At 44.3% G+C, this 18,331-nt stretch overlaps 1 protein-coding gene across 1 annotated transcript in view; it reads right to left on the bottom strand.

Annotated features, from left to right (window-relative positions):
- CA10 (carbonic anhydrase 10) overlaps nt 1–18,331 on the bottom strand; it is a 487,496-nt gene that overhangs the window by 389,606 nt on the left and 79,559 nt on the right. Inside the window, exon 2 of the mRNA XM_045488338.1 lies at nt 17,844–17,918. Coding sequence (XP_045344294.1) covers nt 17,844–17,918 — 75 coding nt within the window. The remainder of the gene's footprint in view (nt 1–17,843; nt 17,919–18,331) is intronic.

Raw genomic sequence — 18,331 nt, 5'->3', positions numbered from 1 at the left:
AAAGGAATAAATATATAACAACTCTGATAAATATGAACAAGTACCATTTGCAGGGCCAGGAATTTGGAGGAGTTTTCAGAAGATATCAAGCAGATAAAATTGGATTTCGTAGCAGGATAAATAAATAACTAGGAGGGAGAATAAACTCCTTGCAGTGGTGACAGTCTTTCTTCCTAATTTCTCACTGGCTTCCTAGAGAAAGGTCAAACCTGCAGACAGAAGAATAGGAAACGGGCACCGGCCAAACACAGGGCAATGATTAGAGTGCAGCCTATGGAAAGGTTCGGCTGCCTTAGCTGCTCCTCCTTTTCATATGTGTGCTAAGGCTGGAAATGGCATTTGCTCCTGTGTTAAAGCCACGAGAAGGCCCTTCCAAGGGAGCAGACATCAACTGTGTCTGTGTGTATGTGTGCGCAAGTGTGCATGTGTGCGCACGTGTGAGGTAGTGGTGGCACTGGGGGTTCTCTGCCTGAGGCCAGAAAGAGAAGCTGACCAAACCTAAGGTAACTTCAGAACCACACAAGTGATGTGTGTTCATCTCTGAGATGAATAATAATAAGGGCAATTCTGTAACAGCATCAGCTACGACACACACCATCCCCTCAATAAAGACGTCCTGATTTTGGAGGCCAAGATTCATCAGCTTCTCTTTTTTTATCTACTCCTCCTATACCTGGAAAAGATGGCCCATCGGCATTTTCCATTTTGACCCCCTCCTTCAAGGTTAGAGATTTATCATAGACACCGATGGGCATTAACAGCAGAGAAAACCATACCAGTTTCTAATACTAAACTACTGAATCCTTTGTTTAAAACATGGACAGCCAATGATAACCAGACACTTGAGGGAAGTCAACAACAGAACAGAGAAGAACCGTGATTAACAAAGAGGGACAACATTGAAGAGAAAAGAAAACTTGAACAAAGTCAGGAAGATAACGAGTACATAAAACAAGATAAACCAGATAAACAAGATAAACATTAAAAAGATAAATTAGAAAACAAAAATAATTTTTTAGAAATTAAAATATGATTGCCGGGGCGCCTGGGTGGCTCAGTCAGTTAAGCATGGGACTTCGGCTCAGGTTATGATCTCACGGTCCCTGGGTTTGAGCCCTGTGTGGGGCTCTGTGCTGACAGCTCAGAGCCTGGAACCTGCTTCAAATTGTGTCTCCCTCACTCTCCCTGCACCTCCCCACTCATGCTTTCTCTCTGTCTCTCAAAAATAAATAAATGTTAAAAAATATATGATTGCCAAACTTAAAAAGTTAATAAAAGATCCTGTCTAAAAGAACAGATACTGCCAAAGGCCAAAGTCGAGCAATGAAAAGGTAAGTAAATGAAACATTCTAGAACTTAAAATAGAAAGAGAATAAATTGATGAGAGAAAGCAAAGGACATAGAAGTTGTACATGGAAAGAAAAGAAAGGCTTAGAAAATAGATCCATACGTTCCCAAACCTGTCCAGAATGTGAGAGCAGAAGGAACAGATGGGGGAAATAATAGAAGAAATAATCAAAGACATAAAAGAAGAAAATTTCCCTAAAATAAGCAGAGACTTGAATACTAGTTCACTTAGCCAATAAGATTTAAGGAGCTCTTACTGTTTGTCAGGTACTCTTCTTAGCATTCATAGAACAGCGAACAAAACAGGAAAAAAAATCCAAAAAACCCTCTGCTCTGTTAGACCCTAGATTGCAGCTTGCTGAGTGCAATTAATGAAAAAAGACACACATTTGGATACGTCCCATGACATTTCTGAACTTCAAGGATAAAGATAATGTCCTAAAAGCCAGTAGGAGCCTGGGTTGGTGGGAGACAGTTATCTATAATAGCATCAGACTTCTCATCTTGGACACCATTTACAAGTTGACAGTGGAGTGGTACCAAGAAAAATCTGAAGGAAGGTAGTTTTGTAAATAAAATTTGATTACCAAAGAAACTATCACTCAAGTGTAAGGGCAAGAGAAAGGCCTCTTATTGGATATATGGAGACCCAGAATAATGATCACCCCTGTACCTTTACTGCCAAAAAAAAAAAAAAAGAGAGAAAAACTTAAATATGGAGTTCAGAAAATTATAAAGTGAATTCAAAAGTATACCACAACATCTGAGAAAGAATACAAATAACCTATGAAGTAAAACTCAAACTAAAACAAAAGTCAGTGTGACAGCTGAGCAACTTAGAATGCGATCAGTCTGAATTAGAAAAGAAAGAATATTAAAAGGCACCAAGGAGGATGTCCTCAAGAAAAAAAGCAGCTGCAATAACAAAATGCATAATTGAAAGTCAGTAAGTACATAATATGTTGTTATACTGGTACACTATGCTATGACATGTTGTATAAGGTATTATGATAATATGATACATTATTTATATATTTCCACCCTGCTGAGATGAGGGAAGAATTTCTTCCGATTAGCCTGGGCGATATTTTTCCCAGGGAAACAAATGCAAGAAGGGTGTGATCTAAATAAACACTTTAAAAGGAGACAGGATTCTGGACAACTGCCGCGGTGTTAGAGAGATCACTTTGGGGAAAAAAAAAATCAACTTTCTAGGAGTAAGGCAGATTGTCTGAAATAAAATAGAGTGTATAACTGATATTAGCTATACCTTGTGAAACTGTGGTGCTCAAAAGATGGGAAAGTAGAGCTGTTCAAAAGCTCAGACAATGAGGACAAAACTGGGAAGAGGCTAGAACCAGGGCTGGAGATGTTGGGAATTGTTTGCACCAAGCGGGGGGGGGGGGGGGGGGGGGTGCTGCGAGGCTGTGAGAAGAGTTTAGCGGGCAAAGAAAGAGGCTCTGGAACACCCAATCACGGACCATGGGTAGGCACAGAAGGTTGCAAAGGGGCCCTCATATCTAAGCTGTCGATATAGAAATGTGCACTCTTCCAGAAAGAAGCATCATCAGGGATCCGAGTCCAGGCTGAAAAGGAGCCAATGGTATGGCACCTGGCAGGAACTGGTGACCCAATTCTGGTCAGTAAGGGGGGAAAAGACAGCTTGCAGGGTAAACTGGAGATGGAATGCAAAAACAGCACAGCTGCCATGGGGTCCAGTCATACGGAGGCATGGAGTGTGTAAGGAGAGAAAGGATGCCCCCACCCCCACCCTTCCAGCCCTTATCATCACATGGGGACACTGCAACCTAGGGAGTTGACGCCCTCCTATTGCCAAATCTTCAAAGAGCATTCTGTGCACACTTGAGGCATAAAAGCCTTTGCTGCATAGTTTGTCTTTTTGAGAATGTTGTCAAATGTTACAGTCTATAACAAAGTCCACAGGCACCTCCCTGTCATCCACTGGCAGGGAGAAGAAGGATTCCTGGTTGGGATTATAGTCTTGCTGCCTTTGATTATCTTCTACCTGACAAAGAGGTATAACCTGAGGGTGAAGAGGCAGCAGCCTGCTGCGTTTTCTGTAAACAATCCCATTATCACACAACAACTCAATGAGCAGTATTTACCCTTACAAGGTACCTCTCAACAACTCACCAAGCTGCTTTTCAATAAAGCTATTACCTGTGGCTTGTGAAGGTAACCCAGACACATCTTTCAAATGGGAGGCCTAGCCAGGAGGAGGAAGGAGTGGATTTTCAGCTAGCTGGGATGGCCAACACCATGGATGTTAACCCAGTTAGCTTCACTCAAAGAAACCATGTGTTTCATGGCCAGTGAGCAGCCATGAGCTCAGCTTTTGTGCTGTTTACTCAATGCGGGTACAGTTACCGAACCTAGGGCTGAATACAGGGGCAAACCTAAAGTATGTGACTTAAGAGCTTCTCATTTTTAGCACTCCCTGCTCTGAACAACACAATTATTTCCACTAGCAATCACAATAATTAATCATGTTTTTTTTTCTTTGGCTTTAAAACACACAAAACAGGTGGTAAAGGCATTGTTCAGATTCAATAAAATAGTTTGCGTACGAAATTAAAACTGCACCTCCCAAAGAAAAAAATTTTTTACCTTTGCAGTTCATTCTGGTTCCATGTTTCAAAAGTACAGATAAAAACTCCATAGAGTCATAGAGAATGACGTAATTGAAGGAATTCAAGTTCTGCTTCTTTGTGTTTACAAGCACAGTGCTATTGCTGTTCAACTGTTTAAATTCAGGAATATGTAGTACGACAGGGATCGGAGGCAGGGACTTTCTTACCAACAGTGAACTCCACCAATTCTGAACCCTTGGGACGGTTGTCTAGGAACAAACATATGTCAGTGCGTCCCCGTGTGTTAGAAGCTAATTGAGTAACTGAGGGTTCCTCCAGTAACTTCCGTGTAGGATACAGTGCTCATTCAAGGGTAAGTAACAAAGACGTGCTAACCTGAAGACCACACATATATTATTAAAACACAACAGCAACCACAGGAATTGTTTAGAGCTTAGGCCAACAAACGACTTTTTCAGGAGGAGTATTTTCTCACTGGCATCTCCAGAATTTTCAGCATACGAAGATAATGAAAAGCAGATCGAACTTTCAGCGGGTTTCATCATTTGTTTGAAATTCTCTACAGACAGGGTACCCCTTCCTGCCTGAACCCAGTGTGGCCCACTGCCACAGAGCCTGCCTGGGTCCACTCCCAACTGGGTAGGTCCTGAAGCTCCAGAAGTATTTCCAAAGTGGGTGACTGGCTAGAGCCATCTGTGCTGACTGGACTAGGAAGCAGTGTCATGGCACCAGGAAAGACATGTGCCTCTGAGAAGGCTTGGTGCAACAGCCCATCTGGCAGCAGCACTTTCTATGATGGCTACAACCGAACAGGCTTCCGTGGTGAAGCATATATACAAGCTTTATGTATACTTGTGCTCAAGTTGTATCTGTTTGCACAATGTGCTAACATGTCTTCAAAAGGCTTACCGTGCCTTTCTGGATTAGAACAATGTGTTAGGAACAGGAACGCAGAACAGCAGAAGCAGGGCCCTTCCTTGCAAAGGTAAAAAGCCCAATGCAAAATTACGGTAACACCAAGAGCAATACCTTTATAGTCTTTCTGAGTCTATAAGGCACCTCTAGGTCTAATATACGCAGGGCTCCCTCCTTACCCGCGGTTTCGCTTTCTGCAGTTTCACCCACTGGCGGTCAACCACAGTCCGACAGCAAATGATCTGCTTTCTGAATTATCATCAAAAGATCCACAATAGCATAATGTGACACCACATGCCTACATTTACTTCGCTTCATCGCATCATGTAGGCATTTTATCGTTTCACCTCATCACAAGAACAAGGATGAGTTCAGTACAGTAGTATATTTGGAGAGAAACCACATGCACATAACTTTTATTATAATGTATGACTATAATTATTCTATTTTGTTACTCACTATTGTTTGTTGTTGACCTCTTACTGTGCCTAACTTATAAAGTAAATTAAACAAAAAACTGTTTTGACGTTTATTTATTTTCGAGAGAGGGATTGACAGAGCATGAGCAGGGGAGGGGCAGAGAGAGAGGGGGACACAGAATCGGAAGCAGGCTCCAAGCTCCCAGCTGTCAGCACAGAGCTCGACGCGGGGCTTGAATTCATGAACCACGAGATCATGTCCTGAGCCGAAGTCTGACGCTCAACCGACTGAGCCACCCAGGTGCCTCTAAATTAAATTTTATTGTACGGGACGCCTGAGTGGCTCAGTCGGTTGAGCGTCTGACTTCAGCTCAGGTCATGATCTCACGGTTTGTGGTTTAAGCCCCATGTCGGGCTCTGTGCTGACGGCTCAGAGCCTGGAGCCTTCTTCAGATTCTGTGTCTCCCTCTCTCTCTGGCCCTCCCCTGCTCACGCTCTGTCTCACTCTCTCTCTCTCAAAAATAAATGAACATTAAAAAAAATTTTTTTTTATTTTATTGTACGTATGTATGTATAAGAAAAACCACAGTATATATAGGGTTTGGTACAACCTGCATTTCAGGCATCCACTGGGGGTCTAGTACCTTGCATTCTCTACAGATAAGGGGCCAATTACTGTAACTTTATTGTTACAAAAATATTTGAGACGTAAGTTTCATTGTCCTTATTTTACAAGTGAGTAAACTGAGGCTCTGAGAAGTTAGGTGATTTCTAAACATCACACAGCTGGTTCACAATGGAGTGGAACACAAAGAGTGATCTTCTGAGTCCAATGCACTTTCCACCACACAGCTTTGAAGTATGGTAATAATAGGGGCTGTCATACAGAGGACTAGAAAGAGAAACGCTTACTGCTCGCAAGAAGTTTACAATCTGTTATTTAGTGGCAGGTCAGATTCCATTACGCTTAATCCACCGGCAGTGACCTTTTCCATGGCGTCCACCTGGCAGACTCTTCCACATCTTTTAAGACCTATCTCAAGAGACGTCTTCACCTGCGAAGCCTTCTCTGACCTGAAGGCACAGTTAGGGGAAACTTTCTCCTTTGTCTCTCCACTCCAGTCTCACATCGCCTACCAGGCTGAACTGGAACCTGTGATTTGCCACCTGCCTCTAAACGTATCTGTGAACTCCTTAAGTTCAAGAGCATTATTCTTATTTGTAGCCCCAGTGTCTAGCAGGATGTCTGGCATCTTTCAAGCTCAGAGCACATTTTAATCTCTACACATCCCAATTTCTGAGAAAAAAACATAAATGAAGGTATTTATAATTGAGGGTGAGTCAGCATAACATCACCCTCCTATACTGAGAAGAATTCATCCATTAAGTTCTATTTGCTTTCTCGTAGAGACAAGAGATCAGAAATCTAGACAGACACGCTTACATCACTGACTCCATTTCCAAATACTGATACCGAGAACATAATAAAATTATCCTGTGAATGAAATCAATATTCTATTTCTTAATGCTGCTAAATGTATCTCCCAAACCAATCTTCTATCACATTAGCAAACTCTCAGAGAATATTGGAGCCAGAATGGGTCTCTGAAATTAATGCAGCCCAACACAGTGATTTTATACGTGAGGAAATCAAGAGCCTGAGATACTAAATGACTTGCCTAAAATTACACGTTTGGTTACTGGACGAGCCAAGCCAGTAAGCACTTTCCCATAGTCTTCCTGCTGCTTCCGGGACCCAGAGAAGAAAGAAGATTGGTAATGACCAAAGCAAAGTCCAAGGGGAGAGCACTGCTGTGTGGACTCACCCACTCCCCGCGCTAGTAAATGAAACAGATAAAACACGAACATATGCAGTAAGGAGTGACCACCTCCAACAGCAGAGGGTTATTTCCCTTGACCAAACAATATGGAACCAGGACTCTGTAAAATGCGAGTTTTACCTCAGAGAAATTAAAATGAAATTTTACACTCAAACAAAAAGGTGTGCACATACTTTTGTAGCAAAGAAACTCATGTCAAAGTGACATATCAAGAGGGGCTTGATTTTAGAATATCTACCTCCAGAATGCTAATAATTATATAATTACTGCGTCATTTTGAGCCACTGCTTGTGTAATTTGTTAAGGCAGTCACGTGAAACCAATGCAATGACTTTATCCAATACTCAACTGGGGTGTGTTAAAGGATGCTGGAGGGCAGGTAACGTTTAGGGGCTGTGGCATCCTCTTCCCTTCCGCAGGAGACTGAGTGGGGCAGGCGTGGTCATGCAGTGAATTCCTGAGGGGAGAAAGCCTGAGCAATACCTGACCCCGGTGTCAACAGAGCCTGTCAGTTGGAAGTGGAGTGGGAGCTTGGGAAGATGGTGGCAAGCAAATGCTGAGTCTGAGCCAGCCGCCAAAAGGCAAGCTCGCCAAACACAAGGACAGAGGTCTGAGTAGGGAGAAGTATCAGAAGCCAGAGTCTGCGGCTGGAGGATAGAAGGGCAGGGGAGATAAAAGCAGGGGGAGAATGGCTGGAGAGCAATTCGGGGTGGCGCCTGGATGAGCCCCTGAGGGGTGTTGTCCACTGGGAGCCTCTGCGAGCCTTGTCCTGCCCACCTCACTGCTTCTTTCCTGTGTCCGCAATGGGGAACAATTCCACCCTCCAGCAAGTTGCCCAAACCAGAAACCTGGGAGTCTTGTATAAAATCCTTCCGTCTGTCTCCCTCACACTTTACGTTGATTATAAATCTAGGAGCACTGGCTGAGAAATCAGAGGCGGGGTGGGGGAAGCTAGCTTTGGTTTTCTTCTGAGGATACTCTTCATGGAAAGGCAACAGAAACAATATCTGATCCAAAAAATATTATTTCTCACCTCTCCTTTTGGAGATGTTAGCCTAGAACAATGTCTATTTCATCTTCAACTGTGATCGATTTAGAATGAGCATCTTAGCAGCCTCGTACATATGAAGGAATGAGGGGCACAGCCCGGCACTGGTTACCATGTAGAGGAGTGAAGGTCAAGGTGGTAGGGCCAAATTCCATGATGGCCCCCAAGATTCTCACCTGCTGGTGCACACACCACCTGAGCATGAATCGGATTTGTGTGAATAATTGTGTGAATAATTTCACTCCTGTGACTACATTACGTGTTATGTCAGAGATGAAGGGACTTTGCAGATGTGAATGAGGCCCTCCATCAGCATAAGGAGAGTATCCTGGGTAGGTCTAACTTTTAAAAGAGAGTCCAAACCTTCCCGGAGGAGAAAGGAGAGATTCAAAGCAAGACAGTTTCTTCTTGGCCTTCAAACAGTCGGTCATGCTGTGAACCGTGGAGACGGGCCAGCCTACAGGAGCTGAGGGCATCAGTCCTACAACTGCAAACAACTGAATTCTGCCCAGAACCTGTGTGAGCTTGGTCCCAAATGAGAAGCAACGGGACTGACACCTTTCACAGCCTTATAAGACCCTGAGCAGAGGACCTAGCTGAGCCATGCCTGAACTCTCATGGAAGCTGCAAGACAATAAAATACGTGTCTGTTCACACACATTTAAACTCCTAGATGAATGGTGATTGGCTATGCAGCAATAGAAAACAAATATAGACACCATCTGCTCTATGGAGGAATAAGAGGCAGGTGTGACCCCTGGCAGGTCACCCCACGTCACCAAGCACCCACCACCCAGCTTCCCTCCCTAGGAGGGCTGCAGGGAGAAAAGAGAGCTCACGTTCCTTACCCATGTCTATGGGAGCCTTTCCCAAGCCAAGAAACCTGGCCATTTGGAACAACACAGGTAATTAGGTATCAGTGCTAAACTACAGGTAACGCCAGCAACAGATATTATTACTGTCATCTTCTAACAATCTTGAGGTTTTAAAACGCCCCAACAAGGAAGAGGTGGGAAGCTGTGCAGGCTGGGAGACTTTACTGTCCTGCGCGAACCATCTCTACTTGATTTTGAAGAATATACCAGAACATGGTGAGCCATCTGGCTCTACCAGTGAGCCAAAGCAGCCTCCTAATCCCACCCATGATCAGAAATGAAGCTTTGAGTTTCTCTATTCATCATTCAGACAGTTAGAAACTCACTTTCATGATCCCTTGGTGCTTCCCGGATCTCCGAGGAAGAGTGAATTGCTTACAACTGCTTACTCTCCTTCCATTGTTCCGGGATCCTCATGTAGAAACTTGAAGTGTGGCCCAACCAAGTGTGATCTGGCTCCTGACCACCTCCAGTCTCAAACCACTTTGCCTCTGACACTCTACACTCAGGCCACAGTGAAGTTTGCTCGGTTTCTAATGCACACCATGCTCACGCATGCATGCCTCTGAGACTTTATGCAGGTGCACTCTTCTGCCTGGGACACACCTCTAAGCCTATTTGTCACATCTAGGGCTCCTGAAACCCTTCCATATTCCCAAGAGATACCAGCACTAGGAGCATCTCCAGTTCTAATGAGGCAACTTAAGGTGGGTTCCTGGATGGCCTCTGGATGAGGGCTGGTCAGCAGAAAGACCAAGCCGTGATTAGAAGCTTAGAATTTTCAGCTTCTCCACCCCACCAATTCCTCCATAATGTGGGGGGCAACTAGAAATAGAGTTAGCAATCGATCGTGCTCACCTGATGAAGCCTCCATAAAAATCCCCATGGCGGGGTGTTTGGAGAGCTTCGAGGCTGGTGAACACGTTCACGTACTAGGAGGGTGCACACCCCAACTCCACAGGGACAGAAGCTCCTCTCCCTGTGTATTTCTTCAACTGGCTGTTCATCTGTATCCTTTATAACATCCTTTAATAAAGCGCTAAATATAAGTGAGTGTTTCCCTGAGTTCTGTGAGCCACTCTAGCAAATTAATTGAACTGGAAGAAGAGATGGTGGGGACTTCTGATTTGTAGCCCAGTCAGGCAGAAGTTATGAGTAACCTGGGGACCTATACAATGTGTAACTGGCATCTGCAGTGGGGTGGTGGCAGTCTCATGGGACTGAGCCCTTAAGCTGTGGGATCCGACACTAACTCCAGGTAGAAAGTGTTACAATTGAGTAAAAGACAATCAGTTGCGTCTGGGAGAATTACTTGCTGTGCGAAAAAAACCACACATTTGGTGACCAGAAGTGTCAGCAGTAAAATGTGAGGAGGGGACACACGTGGGAAACTGGAGGTTTTCCCAATGCACCTTTATAGCCCATATAGTTTGTCGTGCTGTGTTTATTTTGATGCTGCTGCTGGTGCTGTCCACCTGGCTTCAAGGAGCAGTAACTCCTCTGTTCTGATCCAAGTTGATTTAGCAAACACGGAGCCCCACCCTCCCAGCTGTATGCAAGGTCTGTGCTATGTCCTGGAGGGGTAGGGGTAAAAGGACATGAGGCTCCTGTCCCTGGAGGCTAGACCCTCCTCAGAGCCCTATCTTAGGGCTCCTATCTTAGCTCCCATCTTAGCTCCCATCTTAGCTCCTATCTTAGCTCCCATCTCCCTCATTCTGAAGCTTGCACTAGTTTTCATCCCTCCCTTGGCCCCCCCCAAAACCTTTAGGGTGACATCTACACTGACAGCTGGTATGGCCTTCCATGACTGGACCCCTGCTGCCCTCCTCAGCCCTAACTCCCCCTGAGCTATCTGCACAGTGAGCCCCTCTCTTCCCAGATTCCTCCCCTTTCTGAAACACCATTTCTTCCCTTATTCCCCTAGCAGAATCATTCATACATGTTACCCTTGGGAACTCAGTCCAGGCATTTCATCTGCTGGGAAGTCCCCTCTGTGCTTTCTCGAACTGGGTAGCCCCAGACACCCTCCATGGCAATCCTGGAAGTGCTATAGCATGATGGAGATTTCACTCTCTCTCTCTCTCTCTCTGTCACTATCCTCGGCTCCTTTAAGCCACAGTGGAATGTTCTTTGTGTCTTTATCCACCAAGAATCAAGTATGGCCATGCTGAAAGCAGGCGTCCAGAGACAGACTGCAGAATGAGTGAGTTCAAGAGCTCACATTCAGCAACCTGAGAGCGACCCTTAGGAGGTGGTGAAACGGAAAAGAGGTTCTTCACCTGCTCCAGGGTTTCATAAAGTTCTAAAAATATATATCCCCAGTGTCATGATTTAAAGCTTTAAAATGGAAGCAACCCCTTGATTCTGATGTCCTAGTCTGAACAGAGAAAAAGAAACTGCCCATCCAAACATTGCCATGTGAAGCAGGTGTTGGGAGTGAGAAGCTACTTAGTACTTTTAGTGACTGTCTCTCCCACTAGATGGAAAGAAGTTAGAGGCCAACTCCTTTTTATTTTTTTAAATGTTTATTTATTTATTGAGAGAGAGAGAGAGAGCATGAATAGGGAAGAGGCAGAGAGAGAGAGAGAGAGAGAGAGAAAATCCCAGGCAGGCTCCATACTCAGCAAGGAGCCCAACTCGAGGCTCAATCTAATGACCAGAACCATGAAATCAAGCCCTGACCCATGATCAAGAGTCAGACGCCTAACTGACTGAGCCACTCAGGTGCCCCAGAGGGCATCTCTTTTTTAAAACCCCAGGTCCCAGCATAGTGCCTCCTCCATAGAGAATGCCTGATTCCCCCACTGTTTTGGATAAATGCAATGTGAAAAGACAGTATTTGGCACAAATTTTTCTGAAATGTGTTAAATGTGTATATTTATGCTAAATGATAAATGTGTTATCTACATGTGTGAAAGAGAGATATACTTTAAATGTCACTAAACAAACCCTATGCTGAATCCTTCCATAACATGATTAACCCAGTTTTGGGGTTTTGTTTTTAGGATTTTTTTTTTATTTCACAGTATTAGTACAGGTGCTTGCCATCTCTTGCCTGGATGATTAAAGAAGAAAGAAAGAAAGAAAGAAACCACCTTGAGGCGCTGGAGTGGCTCAGTCAGTTGAGCGTCTGACTTCAGCTCAGGTCATGATCTCACAGTTCTTGAGTTCGAGCCCCGTGATGGGCTCTGTGCTGACAGCTCAGAGCCTGGAGCCTGCTTTGGATACTGTGTCTCCCTCTCTCTCTGCACCCCCCCCCACCCCCCCGCTCACACACTGTCTCTCTCTCTCTCTCAAAAATAAACATTAAAAACAAAACAAAATCACCTCATGAATCCTTTTGCCTCTGCTATTCTTTTCAAAATACAGTATACATCTCCATTACTATAGTCATAGCTGGTTTGTTTTTTTTTTAGAGGAGGGGGAGGGCAGAGAGAGAGGGAAAGACAGGATCTTTTTTTTTTTTTTTTAATCTTTATTTTTGAGAGAGAGAGAGAGAGAGAGAGAGAGAGCAAGCGTGAGACCAACACAGAGAGAGGGAGACACAGAATCCAAAGCAGGCTCCAGGCTCTGAGCTGTCAGCACAGAGCCTGTCATGGGGCTCGAACTCATGATCCACAAGTTCATGACCTGAGTGAGCCTAAGCCAGATGCTCAACTGACTGAGCTTCCCAGGCACCCTGAGAAAGGATGTTAAGTAGGCTCCATGCTCAGTGTGGAGCCTAACACAGGGCTCAATCCCATAACCCTGAGATGATGATCTGAGCCAAAACCACGAATCAGGTGCTTAACCAACTGAACTACCTGTGTGCCCCAATAGCTGGCTTTTAATTTTTTTTAATTTTTTTATTTTTTTTTACCTCTCCTTGACTTTTTTTTTCAATATATGAAATTTATTGTCAGATTGGTTTCCATACAGCACCCAGTGCTCATCCCAAAAGGTGCCCTCCTCAATACCCATCACCCACCCTCCCCTCCCTCCCACCCCCCATCAACCCTCAGTTTGTTCTCAGTTTTTAACAGTCTCTTATGCTTTGGCTCTCTCCCACTCTAACCTCTTTTTTTTTTTCCTTCCCCTCCCCCATGGGTCTCTGTTAAGTTTCTCAGGATCCACATAAGAGTGAAACCATATGGTATCTGTCTTTCTCTGCATGGCTTATTTCACTTAGCATAACACTCTCCAGTTCCATCCACGTTGCTACAAAGGGCCATATTTCATTCTTTCTCATTGCCACATAGTACTCCATTGTGTATATAAACCACAATTTCTTTATCCACTCATCCGTTGATGGACATTTAGGCTCTTTCCATAATTTGGCTATTGTTGAGAGTGCTGCTATAAACATTGGGGTACAAGTGCCCCTATGCATCAGTACTCCTGTATCCCTTGGGTAAATTCCTAGCAGTGCTACTGCTGGATCATAGGGTGGGTCTATTTTTAATTTTTTGAGGAACCTCCACACTGTTTTCCAGAGTGGCTGCACCAGTTTGCATTCCCACCAACAGTGCAAGAGGGTTCCCATTTCTCCGCATCCTCTCCAGCATCTATAGTCTCCTGATTTGTTCATTTTGGCCACTCTGACTGGCGTGAGTGTGGTTTTGATTTGTACTTCCCTGATGAGGAGCGACGTTGAGCATCTTTTCATGTGCCTGTTGATAGCTGGCTTTTTAAAATACACATCACTATGTCTCTCTAGAGCTTAGGGGTGTCTTATAATTCCTCTACTTTTAAAGGGACTGTGTCTAAGCTCTTGAACATGAAACACAGAGTCCCATAGCCAGGCCCCCTTCTGGCCTCCTCACATATCAAGCTCCATGGTGTGCTCTGTCCTATAGACAGTGCCCGTATGCATGGTGCATTTCCACCCCTCTCTGCCAGTGCTATTTGCTCTGATGTCCCCCTCCCCCTTCTCCTCCTTTTCCACTGAGAATCCAGAATCTGGAAGAATGCTTTGGGCTGCAAGTGACAGAAAGCCTGACTCAAAACAGCTCCAACAGTAAGGAGTCTGTTATCTCACTTAAGAAAATCAATGTTGAGGCAATTCCACGGTTAATTTAATGCTAAGTAAGCCATACAAGATCTGGGTTCATTCCAAGTTTCTGTTTTACCATCTTTGGTATAGCTTTTGTCCCCACCATGGGTAGAATTGTTTACCACAGGCTTATGTTTATATTAGTGAATCAGTCAGGGTTTTCCAGAGAAACAGAACCAATAGTGTGTGTGTGTGTGTGTGTGTGTGTGTGTGTGTGTGTACGTGCACCCCATCTGTATGTGTCTATATGTAAAGAGAGATTTATTCTAAGGAATTGGCTCATTTGATTGTGGACACTGACAGATCTGTAACTTGCAGGGCAGGCTGGCAGGTTGGACATCCAGAGAGGAGATGGTGTAGTTTGAGGCCAAAAGGTTCTAGAAGCATAATTCCCTCTTTCTTGGGGGAACCTCAGTCTTTTTCTCTCAAGGCCTTCAACTGATTTGATGAGGCCCACTGCCATTAGGGAGAGAAGTCTGCTTCAGTTAAGCTCCACTGTTGTAAATGGTAATCTCATCTAAAAAAAATCTTCATGGAGACATCAAGGATAGTGTTTGACAAAGTATCTTGGTACTGCAGACCATCCAATCTGATGCAGGAAATTAGCCATCATGATGTCTAAATCCATCAGTCTCAAGAATAATATGAAATCACCATGTTTGGGGTAGATATTAATCGAGTAACTTTCTGGGGCTGGGGAAGGACTCCTTCTGAACCCATGACTGTCTGGGGCGGGGGGGTGAACACAAATCAAATCGGGGCTCTGCCTGCAAAGTAGGCTGTAGTTAGGGGTGAGGCTAGATGAAGGTGTGGATTTGAGCAGGTAAACGAAGTCTACTAGTCAACAGGCAGGCAGAATCACAACACTTTATAGGCTCCTTTACATGTTCTCTAGACCCTATTAGAGGCCTTGTTACACTGAGTCATGGGTTTGTGGCTTATCTTCCTCTTGAGATAGTAGGTTCACCCTTGAATAATAACTGTGTACCCATTACCTCTTTATCAACAGCCCCATACATGGTTCTCACTAGGAGCCTACCCCATAGGTGCTTTGAACTGACCGAAGTGGGTTATTCTTGTGCTAAATCAACCCCAGGCTTGCCACTCTTAGAGAAGTCCTATATTTCTACGCACCACAAGCTGTTGAAATCACAGATTCACAACTGTTATGCCAACTGACAATTATTTCTAGATACTCTTGTAAAGAACTTACAGGGCAATAAAACTTGTCCAAATCGTCTCGTCATACAGAGTTCTCTTTTCTTTCACACAACCATACCATGAAAAAAAATCCCAGTGGCAAATCAAGGAACACTGTCAACCTTATATTCAGCAATGATAATAAGAGATAAAGGGTCTCTTTATTGCCCTAAGCACCAATTTAGATAAAGTAGGTCATTTGGAGTCTGTCAGATGTTAGGGCCTCAGGTCCAATTACTTAATTCAAAAATTCTCATGACTCTTATCTTTTTTTTAACAGAGTGGAGTGCCCCAAAGTTTAGGAAGTAAAATCATCAGCTACCAGTCTTCTGTACCAGGAAGCCAAAGGGCTTTGAGACCATTCAATGCAAAGGATGATCAAGTCACTTCTCAGTTGGCCACTGCGTCCAAACCAGTTGCATTCACCCATCCCGGGAACAATTACTAAGCATCCCCCATGTTCTACGCATCATGAGAGACCTTCACTTGCATTATTATATTTCCAGTTTATGGCTCTCTGCCTTTTCTGAAGCAGAGAAGTATCAGATATCCAACTACATTGCTACCGATAAAATAGTAATAGTTATATCAAGAACAACTGATATGTCCTGCCTCACACCATGCACCACACATTACCATAAGCACCTTATCTGCATTATCTAATTTAATCCTCACAAAACCTCATGAGGCTGACTGAGTCCTTATCTCCATTTTAACAGATGGATAACCCAAGGATCTGAGAGTAGGCAGGCAACTTGCTGACAGAACTACCAATAGGAAGCCATAGAACCCAGACTCAATGCCAGGTCTGCCTGGCTCCAGATTCCACTCTCAGACCTCTGCACCTTACTGCTTACCATATAGCAGGTTTTATTCATAGTATCGCATATAAAGCTGGAAATGAGGGGAAGTTTGACTTTTTTAAATCAACACGTAAAAGGAAAGATAAAACTTCTTTCCTGTGGCTGTCTGAGAAGCAACTGCCAAATCAAAAGAGGACCTTGCAAGCGTGTAGAGAAGGAATGTGTCAACAGAGCGGAAAACATCAAAAATAAAATGTGGGGCAGAAGAGCAAAACTTTGCACCGCCTCTTCCATATTATCCATCAACACTTCAGTCACTACAGAGGATATTATTAGTTTAGCAGGACTCATTATAACCTGAAGGGAATGCCCTTTGTGGCTCTACTCCCATAATCACAAAGCACACGAGTGTCATTATAAACACAACTTCTGGGATGTCTCGAATATGGGAAGCAGATTCCTTAGAAACACAATAAGCACTCCATTGGAAAGGGATGTCTCCAGTTGTTATGGATAAAATGCCATGCATCTATATCACACCATATGAATATAGCACGTGTCAATTAAGTTGTTCCAAGATTATTATCAGAAACCTGATCGTTTCTGGGTGAATTAATCAAGACCGGTTTCTATGCCCACTGGGCCACGGGATAAATGTACCAGAGTAAATTTGTGCAGTTAATAATATCAATTTATGAGGCTATTTGGCAGCCAGATGGCACCCACTCTCCCCCACCAAGCTGTTTCCTCTTCTTGGAAAGCCCCAACAGTGTGTATTACTGTCCCACGGCACAACCGAGAAAGTGATGCTCCAAGGGCTTTAACAACTTGCTGAGCTCTGCACAGGTGATGTAATGAACTCTACAGAAGAACAGGCACAGACCATATAGCAGCCAAGAATGAACCAGGGGCACTGTTCTTCCCACCTGCCACCAACTACAAAGATCTCCACTGACACTGGAGCTTTCTGTTCTTAGGGCCTAAGTGGGGGCTCCATACTCGCTTCTCTCAAGAGCTTTCTTTCTTACTTTCCCACATCTCAGCAGTTTAAAATATTTTGACATATCTCACCTGCCTTCCCCTCCATCCTTCTCCTTACCATTCTTGCTCTTTCTCTCGCCTCTCTCCCCACGGAAGTCTGACACAGCAGAAGGATGAGGTGAGAGTGGTGGGGAAGACAGGAGAACTCTCCACCTTCCTTCGAAACTAGAGTCATGGCTTTAATTTCTGGCTCTGCCTTGTCTTCAGTTCTCTTCCCCCAATGCTGATGGCATCCACTCCGCCTGTTATTTTTAGCCTGTGCTTGGCTCAATGTGCTAAGTCCTGACCACAGATGCTACTGAAGTGACATCAGTGACAGCATGCATCCCAGCAAGCCTCACTGTCATGGTCAGCCTTTCCAGCCTTCCTGTTTCATCAATGTTCAAAGATGGCTCTTTCTCGCTTCACCGAACTCCAGCAGACAGAGTTTCAACACTCTGTCCTCCCCTGGCCTCTCCCTGGAAGAGCCACCTGCAGAGGGAAAGGCCTTGGCAGGTAGGCTCAGATGGAAAAAGGTGGTCTTGCCTAAACCGCCACTCCAGAACAAACCTTCCCCGGATGGAGCATTCACCTGAAGTGGCAGAGGAACCCTGCTGCTTCTGGCGATACTTTTCCTGCCATGTAGCAAATGCAAAATTCTGGAAATAATATTCTATTTCATTCAAATTCTTTTCTTAAAAATAAAATGACAAGAATAAATGTGTCTTTACCTGGAACAAAGCTTCCCTGGACCACCTCCTTGTACGCCCACCAGCCTTCATGGATTTTTGGTGAATTCTGTTGAGCTAAAAGGGGGAAGAGAGGAAGAGAGATTAAGAGAATAGCAGACAATCCTTTGGTCCTGGCCACGTAAGAAGGGTGAATAGACATACAGTACTCCTTTTCTACCCACAAGCCATCCAGCATCCCTCCCTCTTCTTTTGTTTAAAACAGATTATTAACCTGTAAATATACTGTCATTGTGTTTTTATACAAAGCACTCAGGAGAGGTCTATTGAAGAGAAGTAGACAGTAATTATGTATTTAAGCCTATCTGAATTCCCCCATCACTTGTCTCTACCTCTGAATCACCTCTTTTCCACACCTGCCCCTACACTCATGTACACACACATGCACGTACACAGACACACACGCGCGCACACACACACACACACACACACACACACACACCACTCAGATTGAGGCTGATCCCATGCAC

The sequence above is a fragment of the Leopardus geoffroyi genome, chromosome E1 (genome assembly GCF_018350155.1).
Source record: "Leopardus geoffroyi isolate Oge1 chromosome E1, O.geoffroyi_Oge1_pat1.0, whole genome shotgun sequence".
Lineage (NCBI taxonomy): Eukaryota > Metazoa > Chordata > Mammalia > Carnivora > Felidae > Leopardus > Leopardus geoffroyi.
This window is presented reverse-complemented; position numbering and strand designations above follow the sequence as displayed.